Below are 13,046 nucleotides of genomic sequence, written 5' to 3'. Positions count from 1 at the left end.
CAAAATTTTTGCAAATACATAAAATGATTCAAATTCAGATACAAAATTTCATTATTGATACTGGGACTCAGTAGTGATTCATGCCTGAAATCTTAGCCAGTCAGAAGGCTGAGATCTGAGGATGGCAGTTTAAAGCCAAATTAGGCAGGAAAGTCCAATACTCTCATCTCTCTTTATTCATCAATATCCTCCCTCCCCACTCAAAAAAACCTAAAAAACACAAAACGAAAATTTTAAAGTGGAGCTGTGGCTCAGGTGGTATAGTGCTAGCCTTGAGCAAATAGAGCCCAGACTCTGAGTTCAAACTCTTGGAATGGCACGCACACACACACACACACACACACACACACACACACACACACACACACACACACACACACACACACACACACACACACACACACACACACACACACACACACACACACACACACACACACACTGTACAAAATTTTCATCAACACATATAATGTTCTTTGATCATACTACTCAGTCTCCCTGTTATATCCACTTACTCCTTTTTACCTGTACTTTCCTTGGTCCTAATAGTTCCTGCTCTACTTTATGATCTTCCCTGCCCACTAGATGCCACATATGAGAAGAGAAAACACTTTCTGATTACAGTTTATTTCATTTAACAGGATGATCTCAAGTTCCACCCATTTAGAATTCATATGGGATCTATTTCTCCAAACCTTAGCAATAATGGTAATACCAAACTTTCCTATATTAACTATTTCTTGGTATTATACATTTTAATTACTCTATACTAAGAATTTTCCCTGGCTATTAGAGATAGGCCAAGGAAACAATACAACAGATCAAATCAAGGCAGACTGAGACAACCTAATAATACAACTCACCCTCTGCATGGGAAAGCAACACTGAAAATTGATGGCAGTTTAATATTCCTGAAAAATTACTTGTTGTCATTTTCTCTTAGTACAAAATCTCTCTAGCAATAAGTTAAGTTTCATTACCTAGCTCTCTCAATGCTGAGTGAATCCTTGTATGCTTGAGTAAGTATATTTGTAGGATTCTTAATTCTTAGAAACAGACTTATAGGGACAATATTTTTTCTTTTTGAGGTAAAATATTTGCATGTATAGATTAACTGACAGACAAAAAATTATTACTCATTTCCATTCCAACCAATATTGTGGCAAGTGGAAGATACTGATGTTCTTTACATTCCTCTACTTTCTTTGTTCCCTACCTACCTCCAAAGGTTATGTGTGTGAGATCATACAAGCAACATTTCACAAAGCACAAACTATAGGATATTCAGTAAGGTAAATATAAAGTACCGAAGTAAAGGACTTCCAACTTAATTTGATATACTTTATTTGGTCACCTGTATTTGTCCATATGACATAAAGCTGATATGCTGAATAGATAAGATACTAATAGCGCTAATTTCCAAAAATTATCTTGCCTTATTAATTGGTATGTCTTTCACAACAGATGTTGATAAAATTTTGTATATGTAAATGAAAGTAACTAGAAAAACATTTTAAAAAAGTAAATGCAGAAGAAAAAATTTAAATTATGATACTTACAATCATCTAGATCTAGAAGTGAAATATCTTTGGTTAGAGGATTTCTATCTTGTTGACCTTTTTTTCCTTTTTCCTATAAAATAAAAACAACTCATTTACATGATATTTTCCTCAAAAATGTATAAAGCACCCTAAGCATTACAAAATGAACATTTTTTTCCCCTTTCAATTTTCGTGCCAGTCTTGGGGCTTAATATCAGAGCATGGGCCCTTGTCCCTGACCTTGTTTTTGTTTTTGTTTTCTCAAGGCCAGTACTCTACTACTTAAGCCACGGTTCCACTTCTGGCTTTTCTGGTGGTAATGGACAGAAGAGTCTTACAGACTTTTCTGTCCAGGCTAGCTTTGAATTGTGATTCTTAGAGTTCAGTTCCAAGTAGCTAGGATTACAGGCACGAGCCACCAGCACCCAGCCTTCTCTTTTTAGTCTCAGAAACAAAGTAAGATTTTTGTATGGGGTTACATGAAATGTGTTTCTAAATCAAAATTTCTGCCTCAACGTACAGTATTTTGTTTTCATTATACACTTAATTATTTCAAACATTTTTATGTTTAAAAATTGTGAAGATCTTTAAGGTGATAAATTAAAATTAGGGCTTCTTCCATATAAGATTTGTTTATCCTGTCTACTACATATATGAAAACTCATATTACCATGAACTAGAATACAGTGCCCCAAGCACTGTACCAATTAATACCAATTAATGTTCATACTTTGGTTATACACTCAGAAAAGATTTACAAACTTAGGGAAGTATAATTAAGTATACAGCTAAGTGGAGTTGTAAACAAGTAAAGATCAACCAAGAATAGGGTGCTGAACAAATATTACTATCAAACAGATTCTGTGTTTAACAATGGAAATAAACAAGCAAGGCAGACATAGTCTCTGGCCATGTAAAGCCTGTTGTTTTTTAAAAAAATTAATGCAAAGATGCTATACAGAGCAGTTAGTTCCATGAGTAAGGCAATGAGTACCTTTCTTGTTACTCCTTTGCTTTTCCTCCATGCTTTTCCTCCACTATCCTTTGCCTCCACCCCTGCTACCCCACCCAAAGTTGTGAAAGTTCATTTCTGACCTAAGCATCTTGTGAGTATTGTTGTTGAAATGGGTCATCCTTTGTCCTTGTTTCAGCATTTTGTTATTCCTTTCCCTTCCCCAAATCAAGGGCATATGCAAGATGCAGATACCAGAATCAAGGACAGTGATTACCAGGGATAAAGCCTATTGTTAATGTAAATTATTACAAATATTTTTGAAGTATCCCTGTACACTGAAAATAAACTGCTGACGCAAAGGATACATTACCATCACTTAGTCTAACCAATGTTGGAACTCCTACACCAGTGCTCATATAGAAGTATGAGTAGTACATAAAATTATATGGTTTATGATACTTTTTTTTTTTTTTTTTTGGTGTTGGGTCTGGGGCTTAAACTCAAGGGCCTAAGCACTGTCTGTGAGTTGTTTTGCTCAAGGATAGTGCTTTACCACTTAGGTCACTGCTCTACTTCTTAAAATACTTTTTACTTGATTCAAATTCTGCTTGTTTTATTTGTTATGCCACTACTCAGAAAATTATCTTCAAGGATCATGTAATAATCTACAGTAAAATATTTATACAGATTAGCACCAATTTTCTCCCTCAGGATAATTTTTTTTTTCTGGTCCTGAGGCTTGAACTCAGGGTCTGGGTGCTGTCCCTAAGCTTCCTTTGCTCAATGCTAGGCTCTACCACTTGAGCCACAGTGCCATACATTTTTTTGAATAGTTTAATGGAGATAAGATTCTCATGGACTTTCTTTCTCCAAGCTGGCTTCAAATCATGACCCTCAGATCCCAGCCTCCTGAGTAGCTAGGATTAAAGGCCACCAGTATCTGGCACCCTCAGAATAATTTTATCTGCCACTAAAATCTAAAGGGCTTTGCTAGGTTTTAATTTTCATTCTTTATCTAAAAACAAAGAAGTATTTCCCTTTACTCATCAAAGGAATAATAATATTAGGGCTAAGGAGAAAAGTAGAAAAAAATGTTAGTTTTGAGGCTGAAATTTAAGAATCATAAGTTAGTGAAAACAGTATCAGAATGAAAAGGCCATTTCAACTAGAATATCACTCTTGTGAAAAAGAATGTATAACAAAAAGATGTGACTTATCAAAATGCTGTATTGAGCACAATGGGTATAGCTTCCTATAAGCTACAATGGTGCATGACTGTTTTTATGGAACTCTAACTTCCCCACCTGAAAAATTAGAAACCTATGAAATCAAGATAAAGTTAATGCTGAAGGCAAGTCTATACCTTATTTTCTACTTCACAGCCAACAATGTATAACACTATCTATTAAATACCCATCAAGTCACATACAACACAGAAGAGAGCTGCATGTGAAATTGGCATAATCTCTATTAGAAGGCTAGAAGAGAAAGACAAAAGGCTTTCAAAAAGACAGAATTTCATTGACTTTCTGAGAACAGCAAATAACCAGTGACTGAAATACAACATTAGCAACAGATAATGGTCATTTCTACTGAATTGAAAAAGCCTTGCATTCTGAATCAAGGCTATAAAATGCTTCATAATGTGTTTGGTATTCCTCCCTTATATTTCATTTTCACTTAAAAAATCCATAGTAAGTTCAAAATATTTTCACACTTAAAAAGATCTACTATAAAAACAAAAATCTGAATTCTAAACAAAGAAGTTAAGAGCTCTATTCTATCAAACATTTCTCCATTTGCGATTCATCTTGGTAATAGAGACAGAACCTGGGTAAATGCATATAGGACTTGAGGCAGGAGATTTTTCTTGCTCAATGCATAATTCATGTGCTCCGCCTGCAAAGTGTGTAAAATGAGAATTTCACACCGCAGCATGAGCCATGGAGCTGCAGAGAAAAGGCAGATGAAATCATATTTTACTGTGTGAATTTTATTTCTAACCTCCCAATATTTATACAAAACCATCATTGACAAACCAAATACATTGACAGATCACCCACTGTTTCCATTGTGTTAGTACTTGAGAAGAGATCAGGCAGAAAGATAGACAATTTGTTTTTGTATATTTTTAAAAAATAGAGGATCAGGTTTTTAACAGCTGAGTGATTGTATTAGACTTTTATAAGGACAACAGTAACTGATCTTAAGATCTCACTACAGAAAAATGCCTATTTATCAATTCATCATCCTCAAAACTCCATTTTGTCTCTATGGTGTTCAATTATACACCTCAACACATCAACATTTCCAAAATGAAATGAAATACAGAGTCACAGGGTTAAGAAATTGATTTCTATTTATGTATTTTATTTCAAATCATAAAAAATCATACAAATATCTGTTAAATTACAAATAATACAAACATAAATGTAACAATATGTAAAGTTATATATATTACATGTTAATTTTCATATAATTAAGTAGAAAAAGATCCAACAAGAATCATGAGGCTTTCATTATAAAGAGGTTTGAGATTTAAAACGGTAAGATAGGGCAAATAGAACATAAAGTTCATCAAACCCATACTATGCTTTGAAATCTAAACAATTTAAGGCTAATTTCTGGCCTCAGGGGGTGAGATATCTGCTTGAAATATTTTCAATTAGGATTACCCACCAAGGGCAATTTAATGACTCTCTTCTCTTCAAATAATCTGTCAAATTTGATTTAAAAGTCCGAAGCTCACACTTAAACTTGCACCTTAAAACAAAAGTACAAAGCCAGCAAACTAAGACTTCTTTAATTAAAGGCAGTTTAAATGATAAAACAAATATTCCCTTATTTGAATTATATCTACATTAATAACAAGACTTGCTAAACATCACTCCCTTCTAAATCTAAATTGAAATCAAATGATATTTTTATTTTGAAAAATATGAAATAAACAAGGAATGACAACTTGATGAGGCAAAGCTTAGTGTTCTGAGAGTAAAACGCAGTATTTTTATTAATAATAGAAGTTATATAACTGCAACATGCATAATGCTTCAAAGCATAAATTTAAAATTTACTTCCTATTTCTCAAATAGAATCAAAACCAGGAAACTGACATTGAGATGCTTGTGATCATACAAGAGCACTTCAGAGATGTCATTAGTTTCTCTATACCTCTCAAGAGCCAGTAGAGTTGTTAGATATATAACATGAGACAATGACCACACATTCACAACTTCCAGGAATATTTAGATGGTAGTACACATATTAATCTTATGATTCAGATACGGAAATATTCTTAATAGTAGATGTTAAATGCAAATAGACTAACTGCTTTATTTCATACTGGCAGATCATTATACTTTATATGCAGTTAACGTAAAACTAAAATGTTAATAATAAAGGAAAATAGACAAGTTATTTACAATAAATTATAATCATGATTTAAAATTATGATTGCATTTATCATGAATTATTTCAATCTTCAGGAACTGTTATAGATAAAATTAGAATGTGCACCACAGTAGGAATACTCTAACATGTGGGTAAGAGACACTGAAGCACAGGTTCAATAGAGGAGAAGACCTGGAAAACTTCAAAAACATCATTTTGAATGATTCTACCATCTGTTCAACACATACTTTAAATACCAACAGAATATAACTTAGCTATATTGGTAAAAAACAGGATTTATTCATATAAATTTCTCTTTTTCTGACATGAGAATGTGTCTACATTATTAATCTTTCTCTTTTATAAAATGATTTTCCTTTCGAACTGTAAAATATGTGAAAGCACTTCAAATGAGAACTGTCCTTGCTATAGGTGTTATTTGAAGCAAGATAATTATTTGATTAAAAAGTACTGTGCTCAAAATGCCTCTCAAACATACTTCAAAAAGGAATACCTACACATAAAATGCATGTTAGTCTATCAAAATAACTATAACTGAAACAAGATAATTATTGTGGTCATTTTTGACAATATCTGAAATCAAATGAGAATGTCTCTTAATCAATAAATAACACAAAGGACCAATCATAAAGCCTAAATGTTGACTACAGTTTTGTGTCTTATAGATATACTGAGGCATTAAATAACAAACAATTTAGGAACAATCAATCCAGTAAGGTTCTACCCACTTTCTACTGTCCCTGCACCATTCACATGAGTGATTCCCTATCATCAGTAATCATTCATTCCTTACAGTCACTGTCAACTAAGAGAAGTGGAAGCACCACACTCTGGCATGAGACTACTTTCTCCTCAGCTGGTATTTTCTATAGTAAGAATCGGGCAATTGCATAGAAGGATGGGCTGGAAAAGCATTTGTCTAAGGATGGCTAAGACAAAGGGGCTATGAAAGTAAGAAAGGTGGACATAGAATAGTCAGAGTGGGACAGGAAGAAACAGATATGAGGAATCACACATAGAATCTAGAGGACTTGCAACCATTATTTCTTCTGCAAAAAGAATACTACAAACAAATGAGACAGCATGTCAAACCAGTAGTCCCAAAAAGGCCTAAAAATATGGTCTGAACATAGAAAAGCTGAAATTATAGAAACTGATTTTACTATGGAAGTAATTTAATGGGAGCTACAGTTGTGAAATGCTATTTCACTCCCCCTCCTCTCTTTCAATGTTGGAAAAGATGGGTACATTGGATAGCAAAAGAAGAAACACTAAGACAGACATTCAAGTACAAAGGAGGCAGAAGGTAGATGACTATATTAATTAAATGAATAAGCTCACATGCTGCAATTAAGGGATCACAAATGAAGACTGACTTAAAACTTAAATGGTGAAAAAGTAAAAATTACAGGACGCAAAGATTGCAAAAAAGAAAATTAGGTTCCTTTTTGCATTGGTATGCTATCAGTATAATACTGTTGATCTTTCATGAAATTAATATTCAAATTAAAAAGTGATAAAACAATTTTTATAGTTATTTGTTGTTTTTTTTTACTGCTCTTTCACATTTGATTTTTTAAAAATAAAGTGTATATCAGCATTCTACTTTATAGAAGAGCAAACTGAAACATAAAAATCTTATCTCCAAACAAGTAGAATACTCTTATTTATTTTACAGGACCATTATAAAAACTGTTTTGAAAGCCATATAATTAAAGTACCTCCAAGGTCTCATTTTCATGCTCAATGCCCCCCAAGTATATCGTCCAAATGAAAGAAAAAGAGAAAAAGTATAGATTTAGTTAGGTTGTAGATTTAAGGCATATGAATTTTCAGCACCAACACACTGTCATGCTAAATTATGGTAAAGCACCCACCATCTGCCTTCATTACTCATAATTTGTAGCAGAAGCTACAACACTTGGGGCAAGTAGGACTTTTCCACAATTGTAGAGTTGCCTATTATTGGAAAACTGATACATTGCAATCATATGGTATACCCCAAATCATTTTTTAAAAAGCAGAAATAAATAATTACGGTAGCTTCAAAGTGAAGACTATTTCAATTTCATATGTTAATGCAAAATAAACACAAAACAGCAACAAAAACCAAAAAAACCTAAGAACAAAAAGAAAAGAAAGGAATGACCAACTCTTTCTGCCTATCATAGATGGGAAAAGACCCTCTAATACAGAGAAAATAATTTATCTGAAGAAAACAAGTAGACACAAAATCATCATCAAGCTATGGCCTGAGTTTTTGAAGGTTCTTGCTCATTGCAATGCCTCTAACTTTTACAATGATGTTGTACAATGTTGTACACTAATTAAGAGATTTACTGAATTGCTGATTTAAAGTGCCCCTGTGATTTAATAAGTACCTAAAACTAAATAGGCACTAAGTCCACCTTTTTTCAACTTTTGAAAAACCTTTTAAGAATAACTATTTGTCATTCATTGGTATTTTTGCTGTAATGTTTTAAAACTCGTATTTTATTCTGGATTATATTTGTTGTCAGCATCCAAAGTAGTTTATGAATTTTTCCTCTTTTGTTGTCAGTTTTTTCTGTTTGTTTTTCTATTTGATTATTTTTTTAGGCTTCTTGAGGCTGAATTCCAATGTGATCTTCCTTTCCTCAGGCTCTTGAGTAATGGGATTATAGGCATGACCTACAAGTCAGCTAATATATTCTCTAAGTTTCAATTCTAGTATTTTCTAGTCTCAAGAAAAACTGTGAATTTTTAAAGTAAATAGAAAATGAGGATATACTAAATTAACTGTGAGATAAGTTTAATATGAGGCCAGTCAATAAATCTTAAAATCTCTTAGGTGAATTTTGGAAAAACAGAAATCTTAAAATTCTGTAGCACATATATCCAAGTTTAAACATAAATTTAACCATATGAAAGAATATTCCAAATAAGGTAAGAAAATCACTAGTCATATTTTAAATAAATATGCTTATTCTTTTACAATAAATCTCTAGATGGAAGGGATTGTATTCTTTACTGAATTTATATTCATCCTAATCTACTCAGATGCCATTCTGAAGAAATTCAAATTTCACAAAATAAGTAGATGAAAAAAATACTGGGTTAGATGTCAGACATTGGTGGCCCATCTCTGTAATCCTTGCTACTTTGAAGGCTGAGATTTGAAAATTGTGGTTTAAAGCAAGCCTAAGCAGAAAAGTCCTTGGGATTCTTTTTTTTTGGTCCGGTTGTGGGGCCTGAACTCTGGGCCTGAGCGCTGTCCCTCAGCTCTTCAGCTCAAGGCTAGCACTCTACCACTTGAGCCACAGCGCCACTCCTGGCATTTTTTTCTTTTTGCTTATATGTTGCTGAGGAATCGAACCCAGGGCCTCAGGCATGCAAGGCAAGCGCTCTACCACTGAGCCAACTTCCCAGCCCAAGTCCTTGGGATTCTTATCTCCAATTAACCACTAAAAAGCCAAAGTGGAGCTGTGGCTCATGTAATAGAGTGCTGCTAGCTGTCCTGAGCACAAAAACTCAAGGACAGAGCCAGGCCTTTAGTTCAAACTCCAAAAACAGTTAGGAAGAAACTGATTTCCATTAAAGTAAATCTATGATTATTAATTTCAACACATAAAATAATAAAGTTTACATATAAAGTTACTATACTTGAAGTCAGTGTTATCTATTTGCCTGAAAAGGATGATTATTTGAGATTAAAATGATATTATTATGAGTCTAAACTTTACATTAATAGCTTCATTTAAAAACACTACATACTTTTACTATATGTATGTGTACATACATATGTATTTTGGTGGGTGGGTATGGAACTAGGATTTGAACTCAAGACTTGCTGCTTTCAAGGCAGGTAGTCTACCACTTGAGCCATGTTATTTTTGAAGTAAAGCCTTGTCTTAAGCCTGGGCTGGCCTAGGCTGTGACTGTCCTACTTATGCTTCCCATGCTGCTAGGGATGTCAAGTGTGAGCCAATACACTGAGCCACTGTGTCGCCCTTATACCTGGGACAACAGGTGTGTGGAGTTTCAAGAACTTTTTTTTGCATGGGCTGGCCTTGAACCCAAGTCTGTGATCTCTATCACCCCAGTATCTAGGATAGCAAGCTTGAGCCTAATGTCTCTAGCTACATACACTTTTATATAAAAAAGAAGTTCAGTGTTATAAATGTTGTATTAAATAGCACTATTATCCTATAAGTTGATTGTTTAAATAAATGGCTACTGAATTTCTGATTTAAATAATATATACCTTTTAAAACTTTAAAAAACATTCTATTGTCCAATAACATTATTAAATGTCTAATACTTTACAAAACATATTGGTTATTTTTTAAGCATTTAAATTCTTTTGTTCAACAGTATTTCTGCAGCTTCCTTTCACTTTACTTTTAGCAAAAGTCTTCCTGTCAAAACCTAACCAAAACTTTTAGTGGCCACAAGATAAACTCAAAATCAATCCTGAACTTTTCTGTAGAGCTGAGTTATAAAGGAAAGGTTTATTTAGGGTTAAAAAAAAAAATCACACGAGAAGGTGGCTCAGTGGTAGAGTGCTTGCCTTGCATGCACGAAGCCCTGGGCTTGATTCCTTAGTACCATATAAGCAGAAAAAGCTGAAAGTGGTGCTATGGCTCAAGTGGCAGAGTGCTAGCCTTGAGCTGAAGAGCTGAGGGACAGTGTCCAGGCCCAAAGTTCAGAATCACAACCACCACCACCAACAACAACAACAAAAAATCAAAGGAATGGGAAAATAATGGTGACATTTTTACTCTACTTGTTAGTAACTTAAATGTTAGTGAACAAATGTTAACTTCTGGCTTAGTTTCTTGGTTTTCAACAAAACATTAAATTTTCGATAATATGTATGCTTAATTGGAAAAGGTACACCTATTTACCTTTGATTATAATAAATGTGCCATCTCAGGCTGGGAAGGTAGCTCAGTGGTAGAGCGCTTGCCTTGCATGCATGAGGCCCTGGGTTCAATTCCTCAGCACCACATAAGCAGGAAAAGAAAAGCCTGAAGTGGCACTGTGGCTCAAATGGTAGAGCGTTAGCCTTGAGTTGAAGAGCTGAGAGACAGCGCCCAGGCCCAGAGTTCAGGCCCACGACTGGATCCCAAAAATAAATAAATAAATAAATGTGCCATCTCTTACCTTAGTGACTTTTCTGGAGTCAGAGTCACTTTCAGATTCTGATTCTGATTCAGAATCTGAGCTTTCTTCTAAACTAGATTCAGCATCAGAAGAATCTGAAGTTTTAGGTTTCTCATTTTTCTTCTCACCATCCTCTATATCACTATGCATAAGAATAAATTTTGAAATAAGAACTATAAATCTTTTATACAGACAATACAATAGTTTTGAAATTCTTGAACATCTAATGTAATAATTATACAGGAATTCATTGTAAACAAAACAGAATCATTTCAAATACAAAAAGTTATATATCACTAATTAACATAATTTCCAACAACACAGAAAATAATACAAAATGTTTGATCTACTAGATGTTGTGTTAACATTAGCATCTACAACAGTATGCTTTTACAATGTTGTTTCAATATACAAACTGCTTCTTGATAAATATTTGTATGTTTACTTTTGCTAAAACCAACTGTATTTGTAGACTTTTTCTGTCCATAAAAATTATTTATACAAGGTCCCACATGTGACCTGAATTATATTATATTAAAACACCAATTCGTTCAGAGAATCAATTTTTTATTTAATTAGCTGGCCTGAAACTTACATTCTTCTTGCCTCTGCCTCATGAGTGCTGGGATTATATATTATGGTCTAAAAACCTCAGCTCAAAGAGGATTCTTCTAATGTATTAAATCTTACTAAAAATGTAAGATAGTTAAATAATTTTTAATCACACCTAAGTGCTTAACACATTTGTTCATTATTTCAACTAATATTTATTATTTACATGCTAGCACTACATTATGTACTCAGGCTCACAAAAGGCTAGTCAAATATAGGCATCATTGTATGTCTGCCTAGAATGTAGTCCATTAGTAGATACAGAAAAGTATGGTGGCAGTGACAATACAGTGTAAGTAATAAGTAAGAAAGTATAGTGTGTCTATCATGAGAACACTTAAAGGAGGATACCTAAATAAACTTAAGGTGAACTGGGGAGTTCTACAAAGAGTAGTAACATGTGAGATGGCCAACCAAATTATCTTAGGGAAATGATATACTCTGAAGTGCTTTATATTCTCCTCCCCCCGAAAATTGGAAATCTAGTTCTAAAGTTCTTTCTCTATTTCCCCCCACCCCCTCTCTTACATTGTGAGCATGTGTTTAAGAACCTACCTTGGAGAAGCAATGCTAGGCATTTCATGCCAATCATACCAATTATCTAATTTAGATGCTCTCTTCCTAGGTGCATTGTTATCCTGATTACAATAATGAGACTGATACTTAAGAAGGTTAAATAATTTGCTTAAGAACACAGAGATAGGAAGAAGAAAAGTAGAATCTGAACTCACATCTAAGTCTGAAGTCTGCTTTTCTCCCCATACCATACTATTTTCCTTCATATGAAAATACTTGGACATATAAAATTCAAATTTAGCCATGAATAGTGAACAAGTACTAAAGATATGTTACTGTTATTAAGAGCTTTAAATATTATACTGGCAATGTTAAGAAACAGAAAGAAATGTTAAGAGACAGGCAGAAAGATACAATAGGGAGAGAGAGTGGTAAGGCAAGGGAAGAATCGATATTTCTCAGAATTGATTTTTGTGGAGGAAATATGATTGCTGTTTATTAAAAATGGAGCCATGGCAACATCTCAGAGAACACGTAATTATATTTGAAGACTAAAAAAAAAAATGTTGCTTTTTTTCCCAGTTGCAAAGACTGGCAAATTTACTCTTCTCAATTCACTGTTTAAAGCATGTACTTACAAATATATGGGTTTAGAATGTACTTGCAGTTTTCTTTGGTATAACAAATAATTGTTTTTAATTAAAACATGTGAAGATAGAAGTGCATTTTTTGAAGAAAAATATAAAGTAGCTAATATGTGCTTATAAATTTCTAACATAATGACTTCTGCTGTTTGCAAAGTTATTTAATGTATTGATAAAAAAATTTTCCTTTCTAGAGCCAGGATACTTTTATAAACCACATCT

General features: G+C 33.5%; 1 protein-coding gene across 1 annotated transcript in view; it reads right to left on the bottom strand.

The window, feature by feature from the left end:
* Nucleotides 1-13,046, bottom strand: part of Ap3b1 (adaptor related protein complex 3 subunit beta 1) — a 229,246-nt gene that overhangs the window by 79,228 nt on the left and 136,972 nt on the right. Inside the window, exons 20-21 of the mRNA XM_070031216.1 lie at nt 11,053-11,194; nt 1,560-1,632 (exon numbers count right to left, since the gene is read on the bottom strand). Of these exons, the coding sequence (XP_069887317.1) occupies nt 1,560-1,632; nt 11,053-11,194 (215 nt within the window). The remainder of the gene's footprint in view (nt 1-1,559; nt 1,633-11,052; nt 11,195-13,046) is intronic.

Source organism: Dipodomys merriami, unplaced genomic scaffold (genome assembly GCF_024711535.1).
Source record: "Dipodomys merriami isolate MVZ:Mamm:240054 unplaced genomic scaffold, mDipMer1.0.p SCAF_20, whole genome shotgun sequence".
In the NCBI taxonomy this organism is placed as follows: domain Eukaryota; kingdom Metazoa; phylum Chordata; class Mammalia; order Rodentia; family Heteromyidae; genus Dipodomys; species Dipodomys merriami.
The sequence above is the reverse complement of the archived record's forward strand: the minus strand, read 5'-3'. Positions and strand labels throughout refer to the sequence as shown.